The following is a 12,408-nucleotide window of genomic DNA, read 5'->3' as shown; positions in this document are numbered from 1 at the left end:
TTACAAGTCAGTCAACTCAATTTTAAAAAAAGTTTCTCCTTAAAGAGTGTATAAATGAGCAAGCCAAAATAAGAAAAATATACAAATATATAAATGTTGAACAAATAGTAGGGGCCACTTGGCAAAACCTGCCATGAATTCATAGTTCCTGTACAGGGCACCTGTTTTCCTATCCACCTTATTTCTTGTGGTGATGTTCCTTTCAACAGAGCTGTGGAATGCTTCTGTGTGCAGGAGACTATGAAAGGCTCAGTCCTGCAGAAGCCATCCTCCCGGACTTACGAGAAATCATTTTCCAATTTGTATAATGTTAGATATTTAGCCAGAGTTATCTTAGAATCTGGGGAGGCCCAATACTACTATTTTCTAATAGGGCACAGGAAATTATTTTTCCTTTTTGGGAAATTGTGCAAAAATAAGCAAACTAGTGTCCTCATCTTGTTCTGGCTTTATATTAAAGGTGCCAGCAATGTGGCTTGCCAAATAATCCCATCCTTACTAAGTGCAACCCGCTGTGGGAAAGTTTAGTGGGCCATTAGAGCTGGGCCAAGTCTGAATTTGGCCCTATGACTCTGGGTCTGGCTACATTCAAGGTGGGAGGTGTGATTGCCAACTTAGGTAGACATACATGCGCTAGCTCTGATTGGGCTAATGAATAAAATTAGAAGTCTAGCTCTTGTGGCACAGGTAGCAGGAGGGTCTGTGCAAGCCTGTCCAAAACCCTAGGCGCATACTCAGGTTTCTAGCCCGAACTTCTGCTGCCTGTGCCTCCATAGCTAAACTTCTAACTTTAGATGTTAACTCAATCAGAGCGAGCCTGTGTGTGTATGCTTGACACAGGAATCATGCCTGCTTAGTTCTTGCAGACTGCACCTGCTACTTCCCATTCAGCTGGATATGTTGTAACCTACAGTGGATCTTGGGTTTCACTGATGCTCAAACTAAGGGCTAGTCTACAAGAGCGTGCTACATCGGCACAGCTGCATCGGTGCAGCTGCACCGTTGTAGCATGTCTTCCCCAGACATGCTATGCTGACACGAGAGCACTCTCCCATCCGCATAATTACCCCACCTAAGCAAGAGGCAGACGCTGCATCAGCAGAAGAGTGTCTCCGGCTGACATAGCACCAGTGTGGACGGCGGATCAGTTGATGTAACTTGTGTCGCTCAGAGCGGTGGCTTTTTCACACCTGTGAGTGACGTGAGTTACATTGACCTAAGCAGTAGTATACATGAGCCCTGAATGAGGTGGCCTGCTTGAGCACAGCACAGAGGCTCATGGTTAGGCTGGTGGAGAGGGGTAGAGTACCATTCAGAAAAGTCCAGAGGACCAGTATTGTTATCCTAGAAGGTAAATTGGGAACGGTTAAATTAAATAGTTAATTTGAGAATCCTGATTTATTTTTTCTTACAGAATGGATTTAATATTGAAAAAACTGAAATGTTAAATTTTGACTCTGATACATTTTGCTTTGCTTTTTAGGTACCCAGATAAGCTGTTTTGCTCCCAGTTCATTCTCCTGGCGCCAAGCTGCGTATGTGGACTCCTACTGCTGGGCGGCTGTGCAGCAAAAGCAGTTATTACAGAGCGATTCAGGACACATTCCACTGTGGCTTCATAAAGTATGTACAGATATATTTTCTTCTTGAAAACTGGGTCCAATGCAGAAGCCTATATTTCCCCTTCCCTTCTCCCCATCCCCAACTTCTTCTCTTGTTGACTCAAAATCATTTATTATAGCACTTGTAAATTTATTTTTAGAGAGTATGTTTACTTTCACTGGTATCCAAATATGGCATTGTTGAGAAAAGTATTTGCTTTAAAAAAAACCCTCCTGGCTTTCTATACCCAGTAAATGTTTCCAATTATCTGATTTACAAATAATGACAACATTAAATTGTTATCCTCTGAAACGCATCTAAGTAAACATACTCTACGTATTTCTCCCCAGTGTAAGTTCTGAGTCATGTCTGCTGATTTTAATGGCTCCTTTTTGCTCCTATTAGCACTGCACAGTCTACAAAGCTATTAGAAAGTGAGTTGGATTCTGTTTCATCTCATGGACATTAAGTAAGGGACAGATTTTGCCACCTTTACTCAAGTAGCATAGTAAGTAGAATAGTATCTTACTCTACCAGTAATCCCACTGATTCTTCCTGGAGACCTGCTGAAGGCCGTGGGGCCGTTTAGCATGAGTAAGGGTGTCACAATCTGATCCTAAGATCCAGTTGCAGAGGTAATAGCAATAGTCTGTATTTATTTTGTTTTCCTTTGAGTTGGCGAACTTTTGTTCTTTGCTTTCCCTTTATTTAGTTTTATTCCTAACAATTGGGCAGTGATATTCTCTGACATGTAGCAGCAGATCCTTTAATGCTACCTATGGTGAACACCTGAAGTTATTCAGTTTTTAATTTTTGCCAAAGGGCTTCGTCGTTTTGGCAATAGGTGCTATCCCAAAGATGGATATGTGACCTTATTACCATGCTCTCTATAGTGGTTTATGTAGCATTACCCATGATTTTTTGAGATGTTTACTTTAAATTAGGGCAGTCAAGTGATTAAAAAAATCAATCGTGATTAATTGCACTGTTAAACTATAATCAAATACCATTTATTTAAATATTTTTGGATATTTTCTACATTTTCAAATATATTGATTTCAGTAACAAAGGATACAAAGTGTACAGTGCTCACTTCATATTTATTTTTATTAGATATATTTGTACTGTAAAAAACAAAAGAAATGGTATTTTTTTCAGATCACCTAATACAAGTACTGTAGTGCAATCTCTTTATCATGAAAGTTGAACTTACAAGTGTAGAATTATGCACAAAAAAACTGCTTTAAAAAATAAAATAATGTAAAATTTTAGAGTTTAAAAGTCCACTCAGTCCTGCTTGTTCAGCCAATCGCTCAGACAAACAAGTTTGTTTACATTTGCAGGATCTAATGCTGCCCGCTTCTTGTTTATAATGTAACCTGAAAGTGAGAACAGGTGTTCTCATTGCACTGCTGTAGATGATGTCGCAAGATATTTACGTATCAGATGAACTAAAGATTCATATGTCCATGCTGATGATGGGTTCTGCTCAATAACAATCCAAAGCAACTTTATTGGTGGTTTGGGTTCTGTAGTTTCCACATCAGAGCACTGCTTTTTTAAGAATTCTGAGAGCATGCTCCACACCTCATGCCACTGAAATTTTGGAAAGCACTTCAGATTCTTAAACCTTGGGTTAAGTGCTGTAGCTATCTGTAGAAGTTCTCACATTTGTACCTTTTTTATACCTATCTCAGAGCTGGAAGGGACCTTGAAAGGTCATTGAGTTCAACCCCCTGCCTTCACTAGCAGTACCAAGTACTGATTTTGCCCCAGGTCCCTAAGTGGCCCCCTTAAGGGTTGAACTCACAACCCTGGGTTTAGCAGGCCAATGCTCAAACCACTGAATTATCCCTCCCCCCTTTGCATTTTGTGAAATCTGCAGTAAAACTGTTCTTAAAATGAACAGCATGTGCTGAGTCATCATCCAAGACTGCTATAACATGAAATATATGGCAGAATGTGGGTAAAACATAGCAGAGGACATACAGTTCTCCCCCAAAGAGTTCAATAACAAATTTAATTAATGCATTTTTTTTTTTAATGGGCATCATCAACATGGAAGCATGTCCTCTGGAATGCTGGCCGAAGCATGAAGGGGCATACGCTAAACATTTGTATCTGGTACGTAAATACCTTGCAATGCTGGCTGCAGAAGTGCCATGCAAATGTCCGTTCTCATTTTCTGGTGACATTGTAAATAAGATAAGGGCAGCATTATCTCCTGTAAATGTAAACAAACTTGTTTGTCTTAGCGATGGGCTGAACAAGAAGTAGGACTAAGTGGACTTGTAGGCTCTGAAGTTTTACATTGTTTTGGTTTTGAGTGCACTTATGTAACAAAAAAATTCTATATTTGTAAATTGCACTTTCACAACAGAGATTGCACTACAGTACTTGTGTGAGGTGAATTGAAAAATACTGTTTCTTTTGTTTATAATTTTTACACTGCAAATATTTAGAATAAAAAATATATACTTTGATTTCAATTACAACACAGAATACATTGTATATGAAAATGTAGAAAAACATCCAAAATATTTAATAAAATTTAGTTGGTATTCTATCAACAGTGCGATTAAAACTGATTAATTGCGATTAATTTTTTAAATCACAATAGTTTTTTTGAGTTAATTGCGTGAGTTAACCGTGATTAGTCAACCGCCCTACTTTAAATATATCGCTCTGGGCAGTCTGTGCAAACTACCTAAACATCAGGTACTCTAAACATTAGAAAATGTGGCCAAATCAGGGTGCCTAACTTTAGGCTCCTGTATCCATATTTAGGCCCCTAAATTGGCCTGATTTTTCAAGGATGCCGAACGCTTGCAGCTCCCATTAACTGTGAGTGCTCAGCAGCTCTGCAGAACCAGCCACTTCTCATTAGGAGGGTTAAATGCAGATTTTGAAGCCCAATTCCAAGCACCCAGATTTTGATCCATCTTTGTTAATTGGGAAAAGAGTTACACTACCCCCAATGACTCTTAAATGAGCTTATTTATACTTAACAGAACTCCTGAAGTGTTGCTGGGAAGTCGGTATTAATGAATACCGTTCTATTTCTGACTTATTAGTCTTCATGCTTCGTGAGGTCCCAGGAAAGGAGCCACATCATAATTGTCAACAGCAGCCTCCAGTTCCCTTTGGGGTGTCTCTAGGTGTTTGATTCCTATTTGCTGTTGCCAGGGATAGCTGCCACTTGCTGCACCTGTTACTTTGCTTGATATATTGATTGTACTTTCGCATCAGAAAAGGGATTCAGCTGTCTCCAGAAACAGACTGTGTGCCATGAGGTAGTAAAAGCTCATTGTCCTGCACCCTTTGTGTAGATAAGATAAAAAAGCACACTGTGTTTGTGTTAGCACAATGACATTAACAAGAGACGGGAACCTTGTTTATTTCATATAAGGGAAGATTAACCAAACTCATCCGGAGAGCAGGGTAACTGAAGTCAGTAGAGAGACATTGGAGATAAATTTGGGTCCAAAGTTTTTAAAACAGTGTTCAAGTTTGTATTTGTGAGTTTGTAGTGACACATTTGTTTGCAGAGCACTGCAAGCGCTGTTTAGTATTGTGACTCGCTTTCCACTGTGATGAAATGGAGCTCTCCTGCATGCCATTACAAGTAGCTAAGGAGGCACTAGATGGGATGTGAAAGTGAAATGCATTTTCTCTGAAATGCATACTCCTTGCTGCTTCTTGTTTTCTGATTTATGTTGAAGTAACATCATCAAAGTTTTGAGAACTAAGGGTATGTCTACACTATGAAATTAGGTTGATTTTATAGAAATCAGTTTTATACAGTCAATTGCATATGTCCACACTAAACGCATTGTGTCCTCACTACCGTGGCTAGCATCAACTTATGGAGTGGTGCACTGTGGATAGCTATCCCACAGTTCCCACAGTCTCCACTGCCCATTGGAATTCTGGGTTAAGCTCCCAATGCCTGATGGGGCAAAAACATTGTCGCGGGTGGTTTTGAGTACATGTCATCAGTCACCCCTCCCTCTGTGAAAGCTGCGGCAGACAATCGTTTTGCACCTTTTTTCCTGGCTTACTCATGCAGATGCCATACCACAGCATGCATGGAGCCCGCTTAGCTCACTGTCACCGCTGCTGTTGTGGGCAAGTCTACTGTGGGGGCTGCTGTGATCCAAATAGCCAATGCAATCATTGATGTTCTGTTATCAAGGGAAGTGACTCTGGGAAATGTGTGGGCCTTTTTAGATTTTAGGTGCATCATATTCCTGTCCTTTGTCGCTGGTGAAGAAGTCTTGCAGCTGTACATTCCAGTCTGGTCAGCGCTGTAACACCCCATAGCACTTCTGTGGTTGACGCATGTAACAGCTCTGAGGCTCTTGCTCTTTTGCCTTGGCTGAGGTATCTTGCCCTACCAGGACCTCGAAGCATTCGACACAGAAGCACCTGCAGCAGCTGGCATTGCTACACAGCAGCAGCTCCTTGCCTTCGCAGCAGATGGTGCAGTAGGACTGCTAACCATCCTCATCAGACATGGAGCTTGCTCAGGGGTTCTGCGAACGTCTTCCCTGCCCAGCTCCTAGCAACCTCCAGGGCATGGCGTATGGCTCCACTGCTTCCATTGCAACTCTGTTCTCCTGCTTCCCAACAATGAGCTCGAGGGATCCATTCTGGTCCTCCTGGGTACTGCTGGCAGCAGATAGTGCAGTAGGACTGCTAACCGTCCTCATCCACCGCTTCCGTGCAACTCTGCTATCCTGCTCGGGGGAATCTGTTCATGAAGCCTGGACCATAGTAAGGAGCAGTTCAGCTACAGGCTAAGCAAGTGCAGAATGGTGGTAGAATGTGCCTTTAGACATTTAAAGGCTCGCTGGCGCTGTTGGTCAGACCTCAGCACAACCAACATTCCCATTGTTATTGCTTCTTGCTGTGTGCTCCATAATATCTGTGAGAGTATGGGGGAGACATTTATGGCGGGGTGGGAGGTTGAGGCAAATCGTCTGGCATCTGATTTTGAGTAGCCAGACACCCAGGGCGATTAGAAGAGCACAGCAGGGCGCGCTACACATCAGAGAGGCTTTGAAAACCAGTTTCGTGAGTGGCCAGGCTACAGTGTGACAGATGTGTGTGTTTCTCCTTGATACAAACCCACCCCCTTTATTGATTTTAATTTCCTGTAAAGCAACCACCCTCCCACCTTCGAAATCAAGTAACTATTGTTTTGAAACCATGGATTCTTTCTTTATTAATTAAAAAAATGAGATAATGGACAAGGTAGCCGTGGGATGGGGGAGAAAGGAAGGACAAGGCCACATTGCTTCTTGTAGCCACACTAAAAATCAAACTGTTTGAATGACAGCCTTCTGTTGCTTGGGCCTTCCTCTGGAGTCGAGTGGCTGGGTGCCCAGAGCCTCCCCACCACTCCATTCTTGGACATCTGAGTGAGGAGGCTATGGAACATGGGGAGGAGCGTAAGCGGTTATACAGTGGATGCAGCAGGGCTCTGTGCTCTTGTTGGCTTTCCTGCAGCTCCAACAGATGCTTCATCATGTCCGTTTGATCCCCCATTAGCCTCAGCATCGCTTCCTGCTTCCGCTCTTTGCGCTCACTTAATTATTTCCTGGCCTCTGCCACTGAATGCCTCCATGCATTTACCTGTGCCCTATCAGTGCAGGAGGACTGCATGAGCTCAGAAAACATGTCATCACAAGTGCGCTTTTTTTCACCTTCTAATCTGCGATAACTTCAGGGACGGAGATGATAGGGGGAGCGTAGAAACATTCTACGCTGTACAATTCTTGGGGGACTGCATGGTCACCTGTGTTGAGTTCACCACGCTGACCAAACAGGAAATGAAATTCAAAAGTTCCCGGGGCTTTTCCTGTGTACCTGGCTAGTGCATGGGAATTCAAAGTGCTATCCAGAACGGTCACAATGGAGCACTCTGGGATAGCTCCCAGAGGCCAATACCGTCAATTTGCGTCTGCACTACCCCAAATTCGACCCAGCAAAGTTGATTTTAGCACTACTCTCCTCGTCGGGGAGAAGTACAGAAGTTGACTTTAAGAGCCCTTTAGGTCGACGGAACAGGGTTGGTTGTGTGGACGCAGTCTTTTTTAAATCGCCCTAGTGCAGCTAAATTCGACCTAACCCCATAGTGTAGACCAGGCCTAAGATTGCATTTAGTATTATGTTAAATTAGTTTGAAACATAATAGTATGTAAGTAATAATGAACACAGAGGAAGTACAGGAACTTTTTTTGGACCTGTTTTGAGATGAGTTAAGAAAACAGCAAGTAAATAAGAAACAGATGGGTTGGAAAATGTCATATGTATTGAAAATAGTTTGGGATTCAGTTTAAGATCTAGAGTCAGGATAATCTCTCAGCTAGATTGCATTTCCTCAGGGTTCCATGAGTAATATGCCTACTCTTTCTCCTGCTGAAGCCAACTCCCATTAACTTCAACAGGACTGGGATTGCATCCATAGTGAATTTAATTTCCGGGCTTCTGGAAACTTTTGTTGGTTCATTTCTATTTGCAGAGGGGTTTTCCAAGGCATAGTCCTTCTCTTTCTCCCATGAGGCAGAGTAATTCAGAACCTGTCGTCAGTTAGCCTAAGACATCTGTGGCTTTTGAGCCTTCTCTTCCCCTTCAGAAATGTCTTAGTCCCACAGTGCTCTAATTTTCACTTATTTTATCTTTTTTCTGTCCCCCATACTTTTCTCATTACATGGAAGAGAATTTACTTTTCCTAAAGCTTGATCCTGTCTTGAGGTTGCAGTTTTCACAGCTCTGTTAAATTAGAGTTAATTCACTAAATGCTGTTCCAGCCTGAGTGTTTGGGTCACACTGGTGCTGCTGTTTATCAAAAAGTCAATGAGAGCTGACCATGCCATAGCCAACCTTTTCTGTATGTTGCTGGAGTCTTCCCATGCCATGGATCCCCGGGTGTTAGTGTGCCTTCCTTAGTTCAGTCTCCACCTTAATAATGCTCTTATTGAGCGCTCAACCTTTATAAAACACATTTATTGGGTGCCCCGCAACTGTCATTACCTGCACTTTTAAAAAACGATTCAGTCCAAACATGAATTTCACTCACATTAAATTGCCCTTTTAATTTATTATTTTTAGTTTATTTATTAGCTCCAGAAGGAATTGATAATGGTATCATCTGCATGACAGAGAGATTCCAGGCTTGGAATTCAGGCTGCTCTCTGTGCAAGTTGGGGAAAGAGCCCTGGAGTATGGCTTTAAGTATTTTATAGAGATTCATTATATGTTGTGTCAGAACCTACAGAGAAAGACGGAGCAAGCAGCTGCACATATTGAATATTGGTATTTGAGTATGCAAACAAACTTAAAAACAAACTTCACTTCATCTCATGCACACGTTTTGCATACACAGTTAGAGTGCATCATATTTTGATGATGAAACATTTTCCATCCAGTAGTAACTCAGGAGGATGTTCAAAAGTAGCTGCTAAAGTCTGACGTTTTTAAATCAGCGCGTCTGAGTAACTAGCCATCTGAGTTTTAAAAGAACTGACCGAGGTGCTTGCTAGACCATTAATGTTTATTTTCAATAATGCTTGGAACATTGTGGAAGTTCCAGGAGACTGGACGAAAGCTACTGTTCTGACACTATTTTAAAAGGGTAAACCGGGTGACCCAGGCCTGTCAGCCTGACATTGATCGTAGGCAAAATAATGAAGCGACTGAGACAAGAATTAAAGGCAGGCAATGTAATTAATGCTCATCAACATGTGCTTATGGAAAATAGATCCTGTCAAACTAACTTGATATATTTTTTGATGAGATTTCAAGGTTGGTTGATAAAGGTAACAGCGTGGATGTAACAGACTGACTTCTGTAAGGCATTTGACTTGGTACCATAAGACATTTTGATAAAACAACTAAAATGATACAAAATTAACGTGGTGCACATTAAATGGATAAAAAACTGGCAAACTGACAGGTCTCAGTCTCTTTGGGCCAAATTTTCAGAAGATTTTAAGGCCAGAAGGAGCCAACTAACCCTACCCCATTCCTCCTACGCTCCCTGCCCAAACTGGCTGCTCAAAGAGACCAGACCCTGTGGATCTGTGACACACACACAGTGGAATAAATATTTTCCATGTCCGAGTTCTTAGGCTAGCATTTTTGAAAAAGTTTGACTTCCAGTTAGGTGGGTAAATAAATGTTTGCGTTTTCAAAAGAGCTCAACCTATTAGCTCTCATGAACTCTCATGAAAATCTGGCCCCAGTGTGGGTACAGAACACTTGAAAAATATGGCCCTGAGCTCTGCTGAAAATCTGGTTTAAAAGTTTTTTCTTTTTAATTAATATGAATTAATACCTGGTGTCAGATTTGGTGGTTTATATGTAATAGTGGTCAGTAGGGTAAGAGAGTAACACATTTCTTTTGTGGCTTTAATAGATTATCAAGATATATTTTGTGACTTAATTTTATATCTTCTCAGATAAGTACAGAACGCAAGAAAATGCTTTTGTAAATAATGTGTCAGTAATATCAGCGAGGGGAACAGAGGCTTTAAAATACCGATGTCACTGTATCATGTTACTAGAGCTATCGTTAACATATAAAATGATGTCTCCTACATTACACTGTGTGGTGGCAGATAGGAGCTGGAGAAGATTACCCAAGCAAATTTTGCATCTTTGATTACTCTGCTGTGAGTCTTACTCACAAAATACAGGCAGATAGTGCTGCAGGACTAATCTCTTTTATACTGTATTATTACTGAAGTCATGTGTTAATATTTCAGTTGATCATTCTGGTTTAATAATGTTAATCAAAGGACATTCATGGCCTGGCTGTGGAAGCTATACTTAATTTCCAGTTCTGCCACTCTAGCTTGCACTGAGTAGGACCTTACTCCATGAGTGGGGCCATTGATTTCGGTGTTTCTTTAATAACATGGCTGACGTCCTTTCTCATAGTAAAAACTCTTGGGAAGGAGAACAAGGACTCAGAAAATTCACCTTTGGAATTACTGGCAGCTGCCTTGTTCAGAAGTGTGAGCAATTTGTAGTTTCCCAGAGGGATCAAAGGGAGTGTTCTCCAAACATTGCAGAGCTCAAGGATCCACCAGGAAAACCAGCTCCAGCCACATGGAGCCAGGTGCATCTGTTTTACTTTATCTACCTTGTTTCCTTGGACTCTGCTTGTCTCCTGGAAAAGGGGCTACTCTAGGAGCTAGCCACCTGCACCCTTATCCGAGGGAATAGTTAGCACAGAGTGACAGTTAATGTTGCTTCTAGCATCCTTAACTTCCACTAGCTTGTCAGGCAGAAATATTGCTTGGCTTGGATGGGAACATGCTATGTGTATGGAATGTTTGCTCCCAGTTCCACCCGTCATATCCCAAGATGCCCATCCCAGACATCCAGAGTAACAATCACACAACATTTGCACTGAGCAGTTTCCAAAGACCCAAAGAAAGGGAACATACTCCTTAGGGCTTCTCTGTGCTTGAAATGCTACAGCGGCACAGCTTCCGTTGTGCCACCGTAGCGCTTCAGTGTAGACACTTCATACGCTGACAGGAGATGTTTTCCTATTTGCATGGGTAATCCACCTCCCTGAGAGGTGGTAGCTTGCTGGACAGAAGACTTTTTTTCCATTGCCTAGTGCTGTCTATACTGGGAGTTAGGTTGGTTTAACTACACCACTCAGGAGTGTGGATTTTTCACACCCTAGAGTGACATAGTTAAGCCAACTTAATTTTCTAGAGTAGACCAGGCTCTTGGCTCCCCTACTCTCCTCCTGTTTCAGTCATTTGAGCTCTTCTTCTTGTACTTTTCTTTTTCCTTTCCTTTCCTGTCATGGTGACTCATGATTATTCAGAGTTGGGGATAATCTAGGCTGGGTGTGTCTAATAATTCATCATTGTCTTCTCCTAGGCTTGACAGTGGATGGGTATTTGAAGTTGATTTTGTGTAAACAACTGGCTTGTGAAGTATCCCTCCCTGCCATGAGTTTACTTGAAGTTGTAGTACAGGTTATGAACAGTTTTCTGCATACATAAATTTATAATCACAGCCTGAAATAGACACTGTATGACGCATACATATCTCATAATGACCGTCCAGTTCAGAACATTAGAAGTTTTCATAAAAGACATTTCTCATTATACATTTATGGCGCAATAATACAATATGCAGTCAGTTGGTTCAACTGCTCATTTTGGGGGTTTGAACCTTCTGTTCTTCTCTTGGGGTGTCTGGACCCTGATCGTTCCAACTGCATATTGACACATGTAGAGAAACTTTAACTGGTGATGTTTAGAATCTGAACGTTTCCTACAAATGGCTTATGTTATCTCAGTCCTAATCACCTAAGGAAGGGTGTGACGTTCCCCTCTGGTGTTATCTGGACCAGTGATCTGCTAGGTCACTCCAACCCTGCCCTGCTGTGAGAACCCCCACTCCTGGGCTGTTCACGCACAGTCTCTGACATGTAAGCTACTCCCAGCTACTTGCGGCCAAATGACACTAGCCAATATCTCCAGTCCTGGACACAACCCTAGGAACCTCCGTCTTGCAGTGTCCAGTTATGCCCACTGGATGCTGCAAGCTTATATGAGTTTGTCAATTAACAAAGAAATTGATATGTACTAGCCTTGTTATCCCAAGAGGAGCCTCTGTCACGCTTCAAACCAAATGCACTGCTCCAGATAGAATAAACAAACAGATTTATTAACTATAAAGCTAGATTTTAAGTGATTCTAAGTCAAAGCTTAACAAGTCAGAGTGATTACCAAGAAAATAAAATATAAGCACACAGTCTAAACTCTGAAC

At 41.7% G+C, this 12,408-nt stretch overlaps 1 protein-coding gene across 1 annotated transcript in view; it reads left to right on the top strand.

Moving 5' to 3' along the window:
• PANX1 (pannexin 1) overlaps positions 1-12,408 on the top strand; it is a 53,729-nt gene that overhangs the window by 23,312 nt on the left and 18,009 nt on the right. Inside the window, exon 2 of the mRNA XM_050941870.1 lies at positions 1,484-1,623. Coding sequence (XP_050797827.1) covers positions 1,484-1,623 — 140 coding nt within the window. The remainder of the gene's footprint in view (positions 1-1,483; positions 1,624-12,408) is intronic.

This window comes from Gopherus flavomarginatus, chromosome 1 (assembly GCF_025201925.1).
Source record: "Gopherus flavomarginatus isolate rGopFla2 chromosome 1, rGopFla2.mat.asm, whole genome shotgun sequence".
Classification (NCBI taxonomy): Eukaryota; Metazoa; Chordata; order Testudines; family Testudinidae; genus Gopherus; species Gopherus flavomarginatus.
The sequence above is the reverse complement of the archived record's forward strand: the minus strand, read 5'-3'. Positions and strand labels throughout refer to the sequence as shown.